Here is a 22,906-nt window from a genome sequence, read left to right as displayed (position 1 = left end):
CCAAGAAAATCAGATTGGAATTCTGACTTTTTAATTCTCGACAGATAGCAGGTGTCGAGGTAGCTATCGAGAGGTGTCGAGCTTTAAAAATCCTGCACTTCAACTTGCTTTTTCTTGGACAGACTTGATGACTTCAACACTTGAGCTTGAAACATTGTTTCTTGAAGTATTAAAAACATCTAGAACTACCCAATTACAAGCAGAGTGCGTTTTGTCAAAGGATTAGCCAATATACATAACTAAGTGACATATGTTCTTAAACAAGTTAAAACATATAGGTCCTAACAGATCTGTTATTTGATTTTGTTTGTATTCTTTCTTTGCCGTGTGTTTACAATCATAAACACATTGCATTTTTGCTATCAATAAAATTTTTAATACCTAGCAAAAAAAAAGGATCATAACAGAAGTAAATGTGAAAGATTACTTGTTAGACAATTTTTTTGTAGTATGGTTGACTGGTTTGGTGATGTTTGAGATAGTAATCATGTGCTAGTGGTTAAAAATAAATAAAACAAAAATATTTTGCAAATAGAAAGTGGGGCTGGTGAATCACTTATAACCTGCTTGCTGCCATCAAAGTGTTGCAGCTTCTGTTCTAGTTTGCTGTTAGTAGGTTATTTGACTAATCCTCTAGGTGGAGTGTAATATATTTGCTGGAGAGTTTGTATGCACCCCTTTCTTGGTGTAATTTGCTAGTTTGGGGGAGTTAGTTCTGTTTAGTTTTCAAAATGGGGTATGCAGTTTGTTTGCTGCTGGTTTGGTGTTTTGGACTTCACTGTAGATCTTTCTTTTGTTTTTTTAAATACATTTTTATTCATAAATAACTATATATATATATATATATAATGTCATTGTACTTTGGCTATGTTTGTTTCATGGATAATCCGGGGAAAGAAGGTTGATAATACTAGGAAATTTGCCCTACTATTTATTGATTTGATTTTGGTGTTTTATATGTATTTATTTGTTGATTATCTTTATTATTATGACCAATAAAAAATTAAAAATTAAAAACTTAAACAAAATCCAAAACAAAGACTGCAAATACAAATATTTAAAAAGTGGGAATTGATTGGAATTCATTAGCTGGTTGGATTCTTTGTACCGTAGAATTGGCAGTCCTTGGATAGCACTTGGTTAAGGGTTCATTATAGTTTATTTTATATGGTTTGTAATGTGACACAATTCTTGTCTATTATTGTTGTATTGGTAATGTGATTTTTGTTAGTAGGTGATTTCAAAGTATGGATGGTAATAGGAGATTTTTTTTTTTTTTTTTTTTTTGCCAATGATTTTATAAATTAAAGATTAATATTTTTTATGATTGTCATTTGTGACAACAATACATAGGACTAAAGGATGCATTCGCGTAATGTGGTCGCAGTTTTTTCTTGATGTCTAGATTTGTTTTTCGTCCTATGAAGCTTTGTCAAGCCTTCTTTGTTTGGAAAGGATCATTTAAAATTTTAGACAAAAATGTAAAGTGTCTTTCTAAGACTAGGATAGTTTTGATTTATTTTATTTATTTTATTTATTTTTTTTATGAACAAAGATATCTATTATCTATTAATAACAATATAAAAAGAGCCAATAGCTCATGAATAGTGTCTTTGGTTTATTCAATCCTTGAGTTTTTTTTTTTTTTTTTACTAAGTATGCTAGCTTTTTGAGCTTTGCTTTTGCTTTTGCTTTTGTGTGTGTGTGTGTGTGTGTGTTTTTTGTTTAAAAAAATCTTTATATACTTGCTTTTTAAGCTTATGTAGACATATAAAAGTGGCAAATATTATACATATTTGCAAAAAAAAAAGTAAATCTATATATAAAAAGTGTGAATGGGAAAAGTTATACTAGATTTGCTATAGTAGCGCCAATGCGTTATAGCTACAGTAAAACTACAGTAATTTGGTTTATTCGGTCCTTTGCACTACTTCGCTGTTTTTTTTTTTTTTTTTTTTTTGCTACTTTTTTTTTTCCCCTTCAAGTAATATCGTCTGGTCCACTTCTTTTTTTTTTTTTTTCTTTTTTTAATATAGACTTGTTAGTTAACACAATAAATTGTCACATATTTTCACGATTGTTGAGATGTTAATTCTTTATAGGTCAAAATAAAATATCATATAAGAACTAACCACAACTAAAAATAAAAGTATTGTGAAAAAAGAAGTGCTACATCCACAACAATTTTCACAACACTTTCATAACAAAAGTGTGAATACGTAAAGCTAAGGTTGTAGCTACATTTTTTTTTTGGTTGGTTCAATATGCATTGTTCATTGTCCTTTTTTTCGGTAATATTGCCCAGTCAACACTTTTTTTTTAAAAAATTTTTTTATATATAGTTGTTAGTTAACACAATAAATTGTCACAATATTTTCACAATTGTTGAGATGTTAATTCCTTATAGGTCAAAATAAAATATCATACTGGAATTAACCACAACTAAAAATAAAGATATTGTTATATTGACACAACAAATTTCATAATATCTTCACAATTATTGAGGTGTCAATTTCTTATAAGTTGAAATAAAATAATAAAATATGAGACTGTGACCAACCACAACTGGTTTATTTTCGTGAAAATGTTATAACACTTGTTGTGTGAATGTGTAAAAGCTACTGTAGTAGCTATGGTACTTAATGATTTATTCAATATGTACTGTTCATCACTTTTTTTCTTTTTCTTTTTTTCGGTCATCTGTTTTTGCTCTTTTTTTTAATATTTATATGAGCTGGCATATATATTTTTATACTGACATAAAAAATTTCACAATACACAATTATTTAGGTGTCAATTTTTTATAGGTTAAGATAAAATAATAAGATATGGACTATGATTAACCACAACTAAAAATAAATGTTTTGCGAAAATGTTTTAACGCTTGTTGTTATCATGATATTTTCACAACTGTTGAGATCTCAATTTCTTATAGATCAAATAAAAAATAACTAAGTCCACAACATTTTCACATTAATTTCACAACAAATCATAGGTGGTAAGCTACTATTGATGGATAAAAAAGTGATATAAGTCATGGGTCCATTTTAAAATTAGTAACAACTTGCCATTTAGAATTTGATATGAAAATATTATGGAGATAGCATTTCTATAAAATAAATAATGTATCAAACCTAAATTTACCACGACTGAAAATAAAAGTGTTGTGAAAATATTGTGACATTTTGTTATGTTCCTAAACTTCTTTTTTGGTTTAGGGTTCATTTGGATACCGCTTATTTTGCTGAAAACTAAAAATTGAAAACTAAAAATACTATAGCAAAATAAATTTTAAATGTGTGAATAGTGCTGTGAAACCCATTTAAAATAGGTTTGTAGGTCTCGTAAATAGTGCACAGACCCGCTGGAAAGCACTAAACCGTGCTTCTCAATGGAACCAAAAAAAAAAAAAAAAAGGCGTGAATTGCTGGACGTGGACTGCACTGTAGCCGTGGGTTTGGTGTTCCAAAATGTAGGAATAGAAACACTATCCAAAAGGGTATTTAGTCAAATTTGGTGAGCAAAAATTCATTATTTCACACACAATTTTATTCTATTGGGGTTTTTGTTTTCTTCTTTTAATGCAAAGTTTGAAGTGGTTGTCCCAATTAAAAATTAATAACAATTGCCATCTAGAATTTGTTGTGAAAATATTGTGGATATAGCATTACACTAAAATAAAATTATAAAATATCATACGAGAGCCCACCATAGCTAAAATATCATGACATTTATTGTGTTCCTAACTTTTTTTTTTTTAGCCAATTTGTTGAGCCAAAATTTATAGTCTTACGGACAATTTTCTTGGGTTTTTTTAACACATTGTTTAATGTAAAAAAAAAAAAAAAAAATAGTTTTGCTAAAAAAAAATTATAGAAAAAAGTACTTTCTTCCTTTATGTTTGGAGTAGTTTCATCCCCCAACTTTAAAATTAAATAATTTCCTCATTTATATTTTGTACACAAGCATATAGTCCCTACTATTACTCTCTTAGTTAAATCCTAACAAAATCTTAAAAAAAAAATTATAGAAAAAAGTACTTTCTTCCTTTATGTTTGGAGTAGTTTCATCCCCCAACTTTAAAATTAAATAATTTCCTCATTTATATTTTGTACACAAGCATATAGTCCCTACTATTACTCTCTTAGTTAAATCCTAACAAAATCTTATGATTCATAGAATATTTCATTGTGCAATGTCTAAAATGTCTCACTAAATTTTAATGTCCCAAAAATTTTCTTTGTGTATATTGAGTTTTATGTGTTAGTCATACCTAAAAAGTAAAAATTGTGATCTATGGTATTCTATTTGTTACCTAGAGAACACTAATTTATTAGAGGTTTAAATCTTCTAGATTTATAATTTTTTCTAATAGAAACTTCAATGACATATGCCTTTTGTTATTTTTTTTTATTTCTTAAAAAGGTGTTTATTAAAATTTAATTAAGTAAAGCATCGTAATTAGGCTCATAAAATAAAATGATAAAGGAGAAAGTATGAATAACAAAATATTCATTGCAAACAGTTGTAGGTATTTAATTTGATGAAGAGTTTCAATTGTAGCATTTGTCATCATTTATTGCAAAAATTTAAATATTATGACAATATTCTATCTAAACTTAGTTATTTATTGTTGGAAGATGACGACATTTGTTATCCTTCTTAGTAGAATTTTTGTGTGAGTAGATACTATCTTTAGTAAATAGGTTCTAAGAAATTATTATACTAAATAGATAGTCATATATTAAATAACTATTCTAAATTTAAGTACATGATTTGATACTACTTCAAAATATATATATATATATATATCTAAAAAAATTTCACTCAAGGGGCAGCACGTGCCTTGCATGTGCAATCCTTACAAGTATAATTAAAAGACAAGATTACTTCATGTTCATGATGATAAACACAGTAACCCAATAAAATTGCACATGAATGAAGCAATTCTATAAAATCTAAATGGAAATGCAACTAGTAAGATGCCACACAGGAGACCAATTAAAATTAGTTCAAATCATCAATGATTCCAACTTAAGATCAAAAAATATTTTTTTATGTATAGTAAAAAATATAATTATTTCTAATGATAGCCCCATAAGATATAATGAGTCAAAATTTCAAATATTTAAGGGGTGCTTTTCAAATTAATTCCTCCAATCTACCTTCCCTAGTAACAACCAGATCCCAAATCTCTAAAGACTATCCTCTATCTCATCCTCGATTGCTAACCACTTCAGAATATTTGAGTAGAGAAGATTTTTAAAAAAAAATTCATCAACTCCAATTTTTAAACATGAAAACCTTTTAATAAATCTCACATTCTAACTCTATTTCACCCCATTGACTATCCATGATTGAATTGATTAAAACCTTTTTGTTCATTGAATATGCATATAAATCAGGGTGCAACTCTTCTATAGAATGATTCATGTGCCAATTATCATGTGGAAACCTTACTCAGCCTTACTCAAGCGAATAAAGTTATCCCAATCTATTTGTATATATATACACACACACGCACATACAAAATAGAAAAAAGTAAATTTTGTTAGTAAAATTTAATTGTTTGTCACAAAGCCCACAACAAGTGCTAATTGACAAAAATTCCCAACACTCCGAATTTGGTAAAGCCCAAAAAAAAAATCCAGAATGATGGACTTGGAGTATCTGCCATACGATGTGTTGCTGGAGATCCTGCATAAACTACACGTGAAACCCCTAATCCGATTCAGATGCATTTCCAAATCATGGAACTCTCTAATCACAAGTCCTGCCTTCATCAATTCCAATCTCACTCGATCACACTACGATTCCAACAAATTAATTGTTAGGTATTTGGATGTTGCACTCTGTGTAGAGCACTACAAATTAATTCACAAAGACAATGACAATAATGACTCCTCATTTTAACAAATTCAAGATCTTGAGTTCCCACTAAGGAGTAGTAGTCAGGACTATTTTCAATTAGTCGGTTCCGCAAATGGATTGTTTTGCCTTCTGATTTTTTTGATAGTTCTAGGGGGATTCGGCAAGGGGACCCCTTGTCTCCATTGCTATTTGATATTGTTATGGAGGGTTTGTGTCGTATGTTGGATGTGGCTACTACTACTAGTCAGTTCTCAGGCTTCTCTGTAGGTAATATGGCTGGTAACTCAATGATGGTGTCTCATCTTTTATATGCTAATGACACTCTTATTTTTTGTGATGCTAATCCTATGCAAATAGCTAGTTTGAGAGCAATTCTGGCTAGGTTTGAGGAGGTCTAAGGTTTAAGGATTAACTTGGAGAAATCTGAGTTGGTTCCTATAGGGGTGGTGCACAATATGAATGTTCTGGTGGGGATGTTGGGTTGTAGGCAATCCTCTCTTCCATTGAGATACTTAGGGCTACCGTTAGGAGCTAAATTTAAGGAGTTGTCAATTTGGAATCCTATTTTGGAGAAGATGGAAAGGAGATTAGCAGGGTGGAAGAGATTGTATCTATCTAAGGGGGGTAAGGTAACTATTTTTAAAAGTACTCTTTCCTCCTTACCTACATACTTCCTTTCCCTTCTGCCTTTACCTGGGAAGGTGGCAAATCATATGGAGAAGTTACAACGAGATTTTCTATGGAGTGGTATTAATGGTGACTCTAAATTACACTTAATCAATTGGGTTCAGGTTTGTAAACCGCTGCAGGTTGGAGGTTTGGGTATTAGACAATTGAGGAGTTTTAATTCTGACTTATTAGGAAAATGGTTATGGAGGTATGGCATGGAGACCGATGCTCTATGGAGGAGGGTTATTGAGGTGAAATATGGGAATGATTGGGGTGGTTGGTGCACGAAAAAGGTGACCAGTGCTTATGGTGTTAGTTTGTGGAGACATATTAGGAGTGGTTGGATGAGTTTTTCTAAACTACTTCTGTATGATGTGGGGGATGGTACTAGAATGAAGTTTTGGAAGCATGTGTGGTGTGGAGATCGTACTCTCCAAGAGGCTTTTCCGGAACTTTATTGTATTAGTAGAACAAAGGATTTTTCAGTAGCGAAGGTTATGTGTTGGTCTGGTGGGAGGATTCATTGGGATGCTAAATTTCATCGTCCTCCACAAGATTGGGAACAAGAATCCTTTGATCTATTTATGGATATGGTCTACTCTTCAACGGTACGGGGATTGGGTCCGGATTGGGTGTGTTGGAAGCCAGCAAGGAGTAGAGGTTTTGAGGTTATAGGATTCTATCTTTCTTTTTACCCTCCTACCATCTTATCCTTCCCTTGGAAGATGATTTGGAAATCGAGGGTTCCTCCAAGGGTAGCTTTCTTTTCATGGTCTGCTTCCTTAGGTAAGATTTTAACAACAAATAACCTTCGCAAACGACGTGTGCTAGTTCTTGATTGGTGCTATATGTGTAAGAAGTGTGGGGAGTCAATGGATCATCTTCTTCTTCATTGCCCCATTGCTTGTGAGTTGTGGTCGTTGGTGTTTTGTTTGTTTGGAATTCATTGGGTTATGCCTCAGAAGGTTATTGAGTTGTTTAAGTCTTGGCAGGGTAAGTTTGGTTGACATAGAAATGTAGAGTTGTGGAGAATTATGCCTCATTGCTTGTTATGGTGTATTTGGCACGAAAGGAATGCTAGAAACTTTGAGGGATGTGAACGCTCTATGTTAGAGATTAAGTCTTTTTTTTTACATACGCTTCTCGATTGGAGTGTGGTCTTTTGTCATTTTTATTGTTCTTCCCTTCCTGTTTTACTTGATTGTTGTAATCTTGGTTATTGATTTATGCCCCCGTAGTACATTCCCAATGTACTCAGGTTGGTTGTTTTTCATTTTTTAATAAAATTTTTGCAGATGATTTTATAAATTGAAGATTAATATTTTTTATGATTGTCATTTGTGTTGCAGATAACAACAATACATAGGACTAAAGGATGCATTCGCATAATGTGGCAACAATTTTTTCTTTTTGTCCAGATTTTTTTTTTTTTTTTTGGCCTATGGATCTTTGTCAAGCCTCCTTTGTTTGGAAAGGATCATTTAAAATTTTAGACAAAAATGTTAAGTGTCTTTCTAAGTCTAGGATAGTTTTAATTTTTTTAATTTTTTAATTTTATAAACAAAGATATTTTATTAAAAAACAAGATTACTTCGTGTTCATGATGGTAAATGCAGTAACCCAACATGAATGAAGTGATTCTATAAAATCAAAATGGGAATGCAACTAGTAAGACGCCACACAGGAGACCAATTAAAATTAGTTCAAATCATCAATGATTCCAACTTAAGATTAGAAAATATTTTTTTATGTATGGTAAAACATATAATTGTTTCTAATGATAGCCACATAAGACATACCGAGACATAATTTCAAATATTTAAGGGGTGCTTTTCGAATTAATTCTTCCAATCTACCTTCCCTGGTAATAGCCATTAGATCCCAAAAGGCTCTAAAGACTACCCTCTATCTCATCCTATCAATTGCTAACCTCTTGGGAATATTTGAGTAGAGAAGATCTAAAAGAATTTTCATTGGCTCTAATTTCTAAACATGAAAACCTTATAATAAATCTCACATTCTAACTTCACTTCACTCCATCTAATTGACTAACCATGATTGATGATTGAAACATTTTTGTTCATTGAATATGCATATAAATCAAGGTGCAATTCTTCTAGAGAATGATTCATGTGCCAATTATCATGTGGAAACCTTACTTGAGTGTATAAAGTTATCATAATCTAGGGGCCGCTTGGTAACGTTGTTCTAGTAACGCTATTTGTATTTTTTGGAATACTTATGGGTGAAAAAGTGTGTGAAAATGCTGTAATCTATATCTATATATATCTACAAGCTAAAGGTAGCATTTATTGTTGCTACACTCCAGTTGAGCTAGATTAGCATCAACGTCATTACCCTATTTCTTTATAATTTTTTATATTTCTTTTTAATATTTACTCATTTTTAAATATTTACACTTTCTCCCTCCCATACCTTTTCATCTCCTCACTACCCTTTACTTTAATATCACTCTTCATCTTTCCCTTATTTTGTCTCTTCTTATTCACACTATTTTACTATAATTTGTCATTCTCTCTTCCATTCTTTACATAGTTTTCCGTCACAAAAACAAAGGTTCTCTCTCTCTCTCTCTCTCTCTCTCTCTCTCTCTCTCTCTCTCTCTCTCTCTCTCTCTCTCTGTTTATCTTTTTTTTTTTTTTTTTCTTGCATCTCTCTTTAGGTTGATAAATTTTTGTATTCTTTAGAACTCTACTTTTGGTTGATGCGGTTTTTTTTTTTTTCTTTTTTTTTTTGTTCTCTTTGATTGTTGATATACTCTAATAGATTATTTAAAAATAATAATCCTAATACATTAATTTAGTACAATTACAACCAACATATCTAATCATTGTTACCTATGTTTTAATTTTAATCTTCTATCATGAAAGAAATGTGGAAAATACTCGAATTGAAGGAATTCCTCTACAATTCAAGGAGGAAGTACCACTTGAAAAAAGAAGGAAAATCAAGCAAATAATATCCTTGGAATGGGAGTCAGATGATTAGGTATTCTAATTTTTTTTCAATAACGTTACACCAATAATATATTTAGTTTTCAATAAACTTAACAAAAAAGTAATTTTTTTTTTTTTATATTGTAGGAAACTATATTCACATGCCTTGCAACAACAAAAAAATATTGAAACAAACTTTGGATGGTACTATATTGGATGCTCAAAGTGCAACAAAAAAGTTAAATCTGAAAATGAGTTTTGGTGCAACCATTGCAAAAGTAACTCTGATTTTCCAATTCGAAGGTAAAATATAAATGATCAATTTTACAATCATACAATATATAATAGATATTATAAAAATAAGTTACATCATTTTTTTTTTTGTTTTTTGAGAAGCAAAATAACAAGTTACATCTTGATGCAAAAAAATTAATAGAAAAAATAATTACATGGAGAATAAGCTCATTTCAAATTTTTTCCCTTTATTTGTTTCCCCATGTAAGATACAACCGTTTAGTCTACCCATTATATATATATTTTTCTTTCTTCTATTAGTCTTACTCTTTAATGCCTTCTACACTATAACCAAAATAAATAAAAGCTCTCTTTAATGCCTCAACAATTTCCCCTTACCTTACGCGGTAACACCTCCTACTCTCTCGCCCTCCCTCACTCATAGAGACCAACAGTCAACACTTTCACATATATGTGAAATAAATATATTAAATGTTATAAAAGTAATGGGATGCCATCAATTGTCAACACTTTCACATGAATGCGAAATAAATATATTAAAGACTTTTAAAAGCAATGGGATCAGTTAAAAGATGAGGGGAAAAGGGAAAATAGTTACATGGACATGCTCGGATAACAAAAAAATTGCACTTTCACAGTTGAGCCTAAACCTGTTGTCTAAAAGATAATTCAGCATATGAAAAAACAAATTGAGCAGAGAAAGCAATAACATTGATAAAGCCAATTAATTTCTCCGTGCAATGTAAGTTGAGAAGTCATAAGCTTTTTTGTATAAAATCACTTTATATCACCAGCCTCTTAAGTGTTCAAATTGATGAAGGTTGAAGTGGAGCACAAATTGCAAATTACCCTTTAAATCCACGTTGAACAGTACTCAAGATTGTAAGAGTTTTTGTCTTTGCCTCTCTCCATTAGGACTACCATTCTTTTACCAAAGTAGATGTGGATTACAATATATGAATTTGTCTTCAACATTAATACAGGTACTCTTTTATCAAATTTAATTGTTTTCCTTTCTCCTTTTTAAGTTTTTATTTATTTTTATTTTTTTTTGGAGAAAGATTCTCCTTTTAAGTTATACTATTAAAATATGAACATTTTTTTTGATGAAAATTAAAATATGAACATTGATAGTTTTAGTGACATGTAATGCATATTGTGATATTGATATGGGTGTTTTTTATAAGCCTCCAAGAATTGGCCCTACGCTATGGGAATAGGCGAATGCCAAACAAATATAAATGCAAATGCAAAAGACTGGTGTCACTTTATTTTTGTTAGCAATGCACTTTCTTAATTTATTGTTTGAATTTTCAATCTTTATAGTTTAAACATTAAGGTCATATGGCGATTTGCTCATCAAGTGTTTGATGTTTTATTTATACATTTTTGTTTATAGACAAATACCATAACTCAGGCTTTATAATACTTTTGTGTAAAATTGACACCATCAGTTGATGGCCATGATTTTTGGCTCATGAGTTTTGGTTCATTAGATTGTCTGCTTTTAAATAACAAGACTTCATATTAGTTTCATAAGCAACAACAACAACAACAACAACAACAACAATAATAATAAAAGTAAGTTGTGTGCTGTATTTATTTTGTTTTATAAGGATGTTGAAAAATTACTTCAAACAATAGCAATAGAACTATCAAACAAATGTGCAACTATAAGACCATACATTTAGCATATATGATTTTTCATCTACTTTGACAAGAATATGCTAAATTATATTCAATATTTTATTAGATGAATGCAAATTTCAACCTACTAAATGAAAATAGAAAAGCTCACTGGAAAATCGTTTGTGTTTAGTATGGGAATTCAAATATAGGAATTCATATTGTGTCAAAACAATCAAATAAAAGTCTTTAATCCATTAATAATAAAACCTTTTGGAAAATCGAAACTTATACAAGTTATACTATCCACATTCTTAACTTGTACCTACTTTGATTATCATTAAAATAACAAATAAATAAATAAAGCAACAAACCCCCATGAGGTACATGAATCAAGGGTATCCAATTAAGCACTAGCACTAATAAAAATAAACTGTAAAATAAAGAAGAAAAAAAAATGAATCGCATCAATACCAGCCAGCAATTGTGACTACTACTATTCCATGAAATTTACTCATTTAAGCTGAAATAAAAACTTCATTTTCTATCAATTAAAATATAATCTCAGCTCATTTTATTCAAAATTAAAATTCAACTACATCCTCCAAATCTATTAATGTATATATATTTTCTTAGAGAGAGAGAGAGAGAGAGAGAGAGAGAGAGAGAGAGAGAGAGAGAGAGAGAGATTTATGGTAATAGTATATGTTTTTAATCATATAAGGAAGTAGAATATATAGTCCTAAATAACTTATAAATCAAAATCCAAATCCATAATAGAACTATACAATCAAAGCATGAACACACATTAACTATTTTTTGAATTACTGCTTGAAATTTACACAATTGTTAGAAGCTCTTAAATTCAAATATATTTTTTTTTAAATTCCACATAAAGTGTTCTTATGAGACATTACAGTGCATTATAAAAAACAATAAAAACAACACAGCTAAGACATGTCCTCTAGTAATAATATAAATTACATAAAAAATAAAGTAACCCAATTTAAATATCCCATTTTCTAACATTTTCTTTCACCTTTTACTATAGGTAAAGTAAATGATGTGGATATTAATAATGATAGGCCAAACACGTATTGACCCCTTGTGATTAAATTAATTGATTAATTAGCCAAGTTATTAATTAATCAATTTAACATGCAAACGTGTAGTAGCATAAACAAATCAACAATAAACTAATTATGCAGCAAAAAATAAATAACACGGTGATTTGTTTACGAATGGGGAAAACCTACACGGCAAAAACCCCACCAGGTGATTTTCAGGTCACCACTCCCGAAATTCCAATATTATCACAACAAGCGGTTACAAGTAAAGGAATTCTAAGTACCTTACCAACCTACAGTTGAACCCTTACCCCAATACCCAATTAGACTTGTTCTGTAGTGACAATTTGCTCTTTTGATGCACGGCTCCCAAGTACGTGACTAACCAATTTACGCGGATCCCAGTATGCGACTTCAATTACCAACTAGAAAGAATAGTTGGCTGCAAAGTTCTTCAATTCATCCACACAATGAAGATCAAGAAGATGTTTGGTCACAAAACCCAAAGGTGCACATACACAACAACTTCTTCAGAAGAGATGAACTAGGGCAGAACTTTGTCGTCGATCACAAATTGCTTCAACAGAGTTTTTCTCAATGCTTGTGCAACTTGTGAACTTGTTGACGGCCCTTAAAACAATTCTTTTATATGTCTAGGGTTAGGAGAAAAAAAAGCCCAAAAACACATTCACGGATCCCAAGAAATCAGATTAGAAATTCTAATTTTATAAACCTGGACAGATAAAAGCTGTCAAGCAGCTATCGAGCAGGTATCGAGCTTACGGGCTTGACCAGCTTTCTAAACCTCGACACATACTAGCTGTCAAGATTTAGTAAACTTGCACTTTCAGCTTGTTTTCTTGGACAGACTTAAAGGCTTCAACACTTAATCTTGAAACATGGTTTCTTGAAGTATTTCAACACATCCTAGATCTACCCAAATACAAGTAAATTGCGTTTTGTCAAAGGATTAGCCAACTACATAAAATAATGACATATGTTCTTAACAAGTGAACTACATATGTCCTAACAATCTCTCCCTTTGGCAATCCGTGATAAAACCACAACTAACAAATGAACATATGAGAGAATTCATAAATCACTCAACTCATACTCACTTGTTGAATATAATAAAATCTATCATAACACACTCTTGAAAAACTTTGCAAGAATAGAGTTTATAGCAAGTAGACTTTGACAACCTGTATTTCTGAAACACTTTAAACAAAACTCATCAAGACATCTTTGTGTGAAACAGAAATAATAGATTACATACAAGTAAGAAACATGTGTATAAAGAGTGAAAAGGAACAACACATGTAAGAGGTAGGTGACAGAATATACATCCACATATAGAAAGAACTAAGTACAATGTATGTGTAAAAATGGTCACAAGACCCAATGTACAAGAACAATGTATCTAAAAAAAGAAGAAAAGAAAAGATACATCATATCCTCACTACATCCCTCATATCAAAAATAACACTCCCCCTAACAAAAATGTCCTATACTAACTCTCGCCCTAAGAATGACTACTCTCATATCCCAAAACTACTCCCCCCTTTTTGTCACTAGTGACAAAAGGCAAGAGTGTCAAGTAGACATCTCATCGGTAGAGCTAGCATCTCTATCGTCATCATCCGAAGCATCATCGTCATCGCCATCATCATCATCATCCTTAAAGTCAGAAGCCGCTGAGGAGGTGGTGAAGGAGTAGCCTCAGAAGCAAAACCACCCATGGTTGCCTGCCATCTAGCAATACGGCCAACACGAACATTCACTTGATACAACTCAGTAGAGAATGTATCAAGGCGAGCATCTATGTGCCATAGCTGCACCATGATGTCTCCAAGTGACACATCACTCATGGAGAAAGAGGGAGCAGATGTAGATGAAACAGACCGAGATGGAGTTGAACAGAAAGGAGGAGTGGAATCCGGCTGTCGTGACCTAAACTGCGCCTCACTACGTTTTACGGTAGCAGTGTTTATGACACACATGAAAGTGAAATGGTCGGACACATGAAAAGGGACAGAAAAATGGCATAAGATCCTCATGATAGCAGAAGGAAAGATGAGCTTATCACGGGTCGCCGCATCCAAACGAACATCTATAATAGACAGAATGAAATGAGAAGGAAAATCTATGGTAAGATGCTCAATGAGGAATAATAAAAATCGAGCACGAGGCTTTGTGATAAAGTTGTAGTGAGAGAGAGGATGGAGTACAAAAGTCATTACCATGTTCAAGAATCTAGGACCTTTAGCAAAAGGCCGACATGGTGTAAACTGAGTAGGGCGCTCACAGAAAGTAGATATAAGCTCATCTTTGGACACATTCCTTAGACGCTCACAACGAGGATAGTCAGGAAACTCTATCCTAGGAACCCGAAACATATTCGCAATAAGTTGGGTGTGATAGGGATGCGCGTACCTTGAACGTGAGTGAAGAAAAGAGGTACTGAATGATCAATCCCATGCATGTTGGAGTAAAACTCCTGGATAAGCATGAGAGGACAGGTGACCAGGATGTCACACAGTGACTCCCATCCCCGACTGTGAATGACATCAGGAAGGTCAGTGTAGGCGAAATCCGCCAAAATGACTTGGCGTTTCGAATGAACACCTCGTCTAGAAAAGTTCTCCGAGAATGCCTTGTGGGCATCATCATCACGGAACCGAAGAATAAGAGGAGTAGAATCAGAAGATGAAGAAGCTCCGGAACGAAGAGGGTTCCGAGCCGAAGTAGATTTATGCTTAGGTGCCATAAACACAACTAATGTAAACAGAATGAGAAAGAGAGAGAGAGAGAGAGAAAGAATTAGAAAAGTCCCATAGCAATTCAAATATAACAAGTATATTGAATAGAAAGTACGTATGCATAGGGAATGCATGAACATGTGACATGCAAAATAAATTTCTTTATAGGCTCAACCTAATCCAATCCTACCAGCACACAAACATATTACACACATTTAAATGAATGAAATTGCCATTATAATGCAAATGTGATGCAATGTATGAGATTTTGAACACATTTAAATGAAAACCCATCCCAAAATTACAAAAGACACTCATTAATTTTGAAAAACCCAAAAATTTTCAAAAACCCCAAAACCTAGGTTTCAAAAATCATGAAATGCATGAAGAATGAAAAGATAAGAGATCATACCAAGTGATTTGAAGCAAAGAAAGGCCAAAAATCACGTGGGTTGTAGGTTTTGAGTAAGAAAAGAGAGCTTAGGAGGTGAATAGGTGCGGATAGATTGAGAGAGATCAAGAAAATGAGAACAAGGTTGCACGAGGAGCTTAAATAGAACCTCAGTAAAGCTTGATAGATACAGGTATCGAGAGGTGTCGAGACATCTGTCGAGGAAGGTGTTGAGGAAAATGGCCGTCGACAGATTCAGGTGTCGAGGAATAAAACACCATAAACGAAACAGAAGCTCGATTGATCGGCCAAGTATCGAGAAGCTATCGAGGAGGCAGAAGATTTCTCGATCGATCCACCAGGTGTTGAGGAGGTGTCGGGGTTGCGATAAGAAAAAGCTTAAGAAGCTTGACAGATAGCTAGGTACCGAAGAGGTGTTGAGGAGGTGTCGAGCCAGCTTTTAAAATCAGTTTTTCGAGAAATGAAAAACACAGACATGAATGCAATCCAACATGCAACTCAACCAATGATCCAATCAACACATTAATCTCTCAAGATCATCTCTCAATAGAAATTTTAAGCACATGAATCTCAAAAGCACATACACACACTAAACAAGTCTAACCAATTTATATTTCAAAAACAAGTTAAGACAGTTTAGTGAGCATTCATTAACACATGTAAAACCTTTGTGATGGCCAAATCACATTGTACCTACACATGTATCAAGAGTAGTAAAAAATATTGCGTGTTGTGTATGAAAAACATCACAAGATTGCATAAGTGTATACATGTTATGATGATTTGAGACATGAGAAAAACACTTTAACTCACACACAATCATAAATGTTTGATGGGAATTATCACCTTCGAGGTACATCCTATAACTCCCACATCTCCTAGAATACACGCTTGCAATCATATTTAAAGCATTTTTAATCTTTTTGCTTTTTATATTTCTTTGCATATTTTCTTTTATTTAGCATATCATGCATGGGCATATAAGAGAGAGAAAAGAAATACCCATTGATATTTGACATTCCAATTTTGCTATGCTAAAGCACATAAATGTCATTGACACTGCACTTTTGATATGCCAAAGCATACAGGTGTCATTCATGATTGGCGGGAAACAGCGGTGAGATAGTTATTTATGTCTTTCTCTTAGGACTTTCTAATCCTACCCATAAAAAAGAGTGATATGAGTGTTAAGTCTAAGAGATAACTTAATCTTACTCATCACAAACAAGAGCCACAAAGCTCACTTGCTTAGTTGTGCATAGAGATGCTCATCTAAGTTACAAAGATATAAAGTTTAGAAAACTTTATTTCAATGGCCATCTAAGGTACACAAGTACCAATTTACACAAAACACACACTGTTTTTGTATTTTTCAATTTTTCAATATACTTTTTTTTAATTTTTATATCAAAAACAAAATAAACAAAAACTGAAAATAAACAAATAAAAACATGTTATCAAAACAAAGCATAAAACTAGACTGACTCAAAATAAAAGCAAAACACACAAGTAATGTAACAAACAAAAACAAGAAGATAGAAAAAAAAAAAGTGATATAATCACTTAGAGTCATTTTTCTTCCACACCTTGGAAGAACCTTTCCTTTTATTGAACCCTTGAATTGGCAAAGAGGGGGAAGAATTGAAACCGTTCAAGTTCGAAAGGAACATGAGGGCTTTCAAAAGATCTCCAAGAGGAGTAAGAAAGGATTGAAGCTGATTTTAGCTTCCAAACACTATCATGTCGTTGCTTTGTTGAGTGGCTAACCACTTATAGCAATTTGGTCGAGTATGACAGGCAGCTCCACAATGATAACATAGATGCTGCTTCTTCTGTTTAGGCTTTTGAGAGTTAGCCTTCTTAGCCCTAGAGTTTTTAATATCTTTCTTATCTTGCTTAGGGGGTGCTCCTAAGATAGATTTACCCTTGTCTAAGTTCTCACTAGCTAATTCAGTTTTAACATCATTGTTCTCAATTTTAATATTATTAGCAGGTGGAACAAAAATAGTAGAACTAGTAGAAGCAATATTAGAGGAAGAAAGACCATACCCTAAACCTGTTCGATCCGAAGCAGATTTCTGAATGTTTAGCATCTCATCAAGTTTCGCATTTAAAGTCCTCTCCAATTGAGCTCTAACTTGAAACAGCTCCACTCCAAGTTTCTTGGTCTTCTCAGCCAAGAAGTTGTTCTCAAAACTCAGCGCTCCAATAGTCTGATTTGCCTCATCAAACTTTGTGGTAACTCTTCACAGTCAAGTTCCACATCACTGAGTTTCTTGGTGGTCAGCCTATAGAGTTTCTCGTATTTCTTAGACAGCTTGTATAGTTTCTCATAGGCTGAATGAATATTATCTTAATCATGCATCTTCTCACACTTGGAGTCCACCAATTCTTCTTCTTCTTCCACTTTATCAATAATCCCTTCAGTAGGATTAACTGTAACAGTGAAGGCATTTAAGATTTCGTCATCCTCACTATCAGAATCATCTTTAGGCTCAGTGTCACTTAAGGTAGTAGCAAGTGCCTTGCTCTTTCCAATGCTCTTGAGATACGTAGGGCACTCCTGTTTCATATGACCGAAGCCATGACACCCAAAACACTTAAGTCCTACGGGAACAGTGTACTAACCACCTTCCTTAGCATCATTTTTCCCTTTGTCTTGGTTCTTAAATTGAGAAGAACTGGATTGCCTGCGGTCCTTGTCAAAGCCCTTTCCATAGGCATTCTTCATAAATTTCTTGAACTGCCTGGTGATGTAGGACTTCATCTTAGAATCTTCATCATCTGAGGACTTATCTGTCTCACTGCTCTTGGCCTTCAGTGCCATGCTCTTTCCTTTACCCGTCTTGCCAATTCTGGTCAATCCTAACTCATAGGTCTGTAAGTTTCCAACCAACTCAGTCAAAGGAATCTTGTCAATATCTTTGGATTCCTCTATGGCGGTGATCTTGGCATTAAATCTCTCGAGTAGAGATCTGAGCACTTTCCTCACAACCTTGGGTTCAGGAATGGTTTCCCCAAGATTGAAAGCAGAGTTCACTATGTCCTTTAACTTGGCATAGAACTCATCAAACATCTCATCCTCCTCCATCTTAATCTCTTCAAAGCTTGTAGTGAGCCTCTGAAACTTTAAATCTTTGACAGCCTTGGTTCCCTTATAGGTTGTCTGGAAGATGGTCCAGACCTCCTTAGCAGTTTCAGTCGAGGATATCTTCTTAAACTCCTCATTGGTGACCGCGCTAAATAAGGCATTCAACGCTCTACTGTTGAAGTTTGCCGCCTTAATCTTGGCTTCATCCTAATCGACCGGTGCTTACTTTGGCTTAGTCCAGCCAATCTCTACAGCTTGCCACACCTTCTCATCTAAAGACTGCAAGAAAGCTCTCATGCGTACTTTCCAGTATGCATAGTTAGTCCCATCAAATAAAAAAGGTATAATTAACGACTGTCCTCTATCCATGACAAACAGGGGTCAATGGATCAAATAAAGATTAAAACCTAATCAGAGTGTGCTTGCTCTGATACCACTTGATAAGCCAAACGCGTATTGACCCCTTATGATTAAATTAATTGATTAATTAGCCAAGTTATTAATTAATTAATTTAACATGCAAAAGTGTGGTAGCACAAACAAATCACCAATAAACTAATTATGCAGCAAAAAATAAATAACACAGTGATTTGTTTACGAATGGGGAAAACCTACACGGCAAAAACCCCACCGGGTGATTTTCAAGTCACCACTCCCGAAATTCCACTATTATCACAACAAGCGGTTACAAGTAAAAGAATCCCAAGTACCTTACCAACCTACAGTTGAAGCCTTACCTCAATACCCAATTGGACTTATTCTGTAGTGACAATTTCCCCTTTTGATGCACGGCTCACAAGTATATGACTAACCAATTTCCGCAAATCCCAGTACGCGACTTTAATCACCAACTAGAAAGAATAGTTGGCTGCAAAGTTCTTCAATTCATCCACACGATGAAGATCAAGAAGATGCTTGGTCACAAAACTCAAAGGTGCACGTACACAACAACTTCTTTAGAAGAGATGAACTAGGGTAGAACTTTGTCGTCGATCACAAATTGCTTCAACAGAGTTTTTCTCAATGCTTGTGCAACTTGTAAACTTGTTGACGACCCTTAAAACAATCCTTTTATATGTCTAGGGTTAGGAGAAAAAAAGGCCCAAAGACACATTCACGGATCCCAAGATATCAAATTAGAAATTCTGATTTTATAAACCTCGACAGATAGAAGCTGTTGAGTAGCTGTTGAGCAGGTATCGAGCTTACAGGCTTGACTAGCTTTCTAAACCTCGACACATACTAGCTGTCAAGATTTAGTAAACTTGCACTTTCAGCTTGTTTTCTTGGACAGACTTGAAGGCTTCAACACTTGATCTTGAAACATGGTTTCTTGAAGTATTTCAACATATCCTAGATCTACCCAAATACAAGTAAAGTGTATTTTGTCAAAGGATTAGTCAACTACATAAATAATGACATATGTTCTTAACAAGTGAACTGCATATGTCCTAACAAATAACTTTTCAGCTACTTCAAAATTATTAATAATTAATTTGCATAAGAGTTTTGATAGTTCAATATACTGTCTTTTGATTTTTTTTTTTTTTTAAAGGAAAGTGGCAATTAAATAGTTATGAAGAAGTAATTCAATTAAATAAAGAGAAGTAGAGTCAAAGAATTGGATACTAATGATTGTTTCAGTTGTTTCAATATTATTAATAATTTAATTATAAGAGACTTTTGATTGTTCACACACACACACACACACACACATATATATATATATATATTGTCTTTTGAATTTTTAAGGAAAGTGGCAATTGAACAGGTATTGTAAAGTGAAAGACTATTTGGCTTGGGCTTTATTGAGAACATCTACTATAATTGAAAAATATATTAAATATTATAACACTTGGGCTTTATAGTGGAGGGTATATGAAAGCTTTTATGCACTAAATCGACAATAAAAAATTATTGCTAATAACTAGAGCAATCATTAATCCATAAAACACACATAGCACAATAAATTACAATCCTAAACAGCTTAAAAATTACAAGCTAAAAAACATCATTTAACTACACAATCACAAAATGAGCATACAACATGATCATAAATATTTTGTACAAGATCAAACTACAAGGGGAAAGGAAATCCTTCTTCAAGCCAACAGAGAATGGGACGAAAATGCAAAATTGGACTAGCAATTTCACTTTTATGTGAATCAAATGACGAGAGAATACAACTACTATTATCGATTCTAAATCAACTAAATAGGGGGAAAAAAAGTGCTCCAAGTATGGTAGAATTAATATTTCAAAAAAAAAAAATCATTTCTTCTATAAATTATCCTCATTTTGTTCCAAATAGTAATCTCCAATAAAACAAATATAGTTCCATGAGTAAAAGCTCTTGTCAGCATGAGTCCTATTATATATTGGTGATACATATATAACACAGCTTGAGGCTATACCAATACCGACTTATACTATGAGTTGCTTCAAACTTCCAGACTTGCTTTGTGATGATTTAATGGGGATGATTAAAAAATTTTGGTGGGGGCAAAAGAAGGAGGAGAGGAAAATAGCTTGGCTTAGTTGGGAGAAAATGTGTGAACCTAAGTGTGATGGAGGAATGGGATTCAAGGATTTAATATTATTCAATAAGGCTTTGCTTGCAAAACAGGGTTGGAATCTTCAAATGGGCAGCAACTCTCTTGTTTATAGGGTTCTTAAGGCTAAATACTTTCCAACTTGTGATTTTATCCATGCCTCGATTGGAAATAATCCCTCCTATACTTGGAGGAGTTAATATCTGCCCAAAGCCTAGTTAATGAAGATTTACGATGGAGGGTTGGCAATGGAGCAAATATAAAGGTTTGGCAAGATAAGTGGTTGCCATGGGGTTTAACTTATAGGGCCACTTCTCCACGGTTATTCATGAATCTTGATACAAGGGATGCTGATTTAATTGATTTACACATAGCAAAATGGAAGAATGATGTCCTTGATTGTCTTTTTCTACCTTTTGAAGCTAATTTAATTAAAAGTATTCCTTTGAGTGTCACTTTGCCAGAAGACAAATTGGTTTGGGCTGTAACTAACAATGGAATGTTCTCTGTTGGGAGTGCGTATAAATTGGCGGTGTCTATGTTCAAATCTAAGTGCCGTGGTACTACTTCTAACGGTACTCTACTAAGAAGATTTTGGAAGAAAGTGTGGTCATTGCCTATTCCTCATAAGGTGCGTCATTTTTGTTAGCGTGCTTGTCACGACACTTTACCAACAAAAGTCAAATTGATGAGGCGTAATGTTACTGCTGAATCTCTGTGTGTCTGCTATTTGGAGAATGCTGAAACGAATGGCCATATTTTCTGGGGTTGTCCGACTGCACAGGAGGCTTGGTCTACTTCAAAGCTAAATCTGATGCCTCCTAATGCTAATATCGACTCATTCCAGGATTTGTTATGGCTTGAACTAATGACCAATGATGCTGGGGATGTCAAATGTTCAAAACTGGTGATGGTTGCTTGGAAATTATGGTGCAATAGGAATGAAATTTACCATCAAGGTGAAGCTAAAACCGGACTGGAAATGGCTCGCTCAGCAGCAAATTATTTGCAGGAATTTTGGTCAGCAACAGAGACACATGAATCCTTTGCCTTTGATCTGGTTTAGCCTCTCGGTGACACACAAGGTATTCTTCAAAATTCTGTCTGGGTCCCTCCTCATTCGGGTCAGTGCAAGATTAATGTTGATGATGCTCTTTTTCCCACAAAGAAGTTGGCTGGCATTGGTGTGATTATTAGAGATCAGCAAGGCAGATTGTTGGCTACATTATACAGAAAAATTAGAGCTCAAATGGGGGCGCTTGAAGTTGAAGCAAAGGCATATGAAGCTGGTGTTTGTTGGCAAGACATTTAGGGCTGAGAAATGGAGTGTTGGAAGGAGATTCTCTGGTTGTTTCTAATGCACTCAAGCAGGTTGTACAGCCTCCTACTTCGATTGCAGCCATTGTGGAAGGAATTCATGGTTTGAATCCAAATGTTGGGATAGTTAGTTATTCTCATGTGCGAAAGACCGGTAATAAACCAGCCCACATTCTAGCAAGACAAGCTCAAAGCTTTGTCAATGATATAATTTGAATTGAAGAGATTCCTTGTTGTATTCAGCAAGCTCTTATCTATGATGTACTTGTTTCTTAATGTTTAATAATATTTTAGTGTGTTTCTATAAATAAATAAAAATGACAAATATTA

General features: G+C 33.5%; 1 protein-coding gene across 1 annotated transcript; it reads left to right on the top strand.

Annotated features, from left to right (window-relative positions):
- The first annotated feature begins 21,587 nt into the window (after positions 1–21,587).
- LOC136068642 (uncharacterized) lies at positions 21,588–22,852 on the top strand. Its single transcript, XM_065776051.1, has 5 exons — positions 21,588–21,890; positions 21,996–22,319; positions 22,389–22,535; positions 22,631–22,702; positions 22,820–22,852. Exons 1-5 carry the CDS (start codon positions 21,588–21,590, stop codon positions 22,850–22,852), a joined length of 879 nt encoding a protein of 292 aa, XP_065632123.1.
- The last annotated feature ends 54 nt before the right edge of the window (positions 22,853–22,906 follow it).

Source organism: Quercus suber, unplaced genomic scaffold, assembly GCF_002906115.3.
Source record: "Quercus suber isolate HL8 unplaced genomic scaffold, Cork oak 2.0 scaffold_127, whole genome shotgun sequence".
In the NCBI taxonomy this organism is placed as follows: domain Eukaryota; kingdom Viridiplantae; phylum Streptophyta; class Magnoliopsida; order Fagales; family Fagaceae; genus Quercus; species Quercus suber.
The sequence above is the reverse complement of the archived record's forward strand: the minus strand, read 5'-3'. Positions and strand labels throughout refer to the sequence as shown.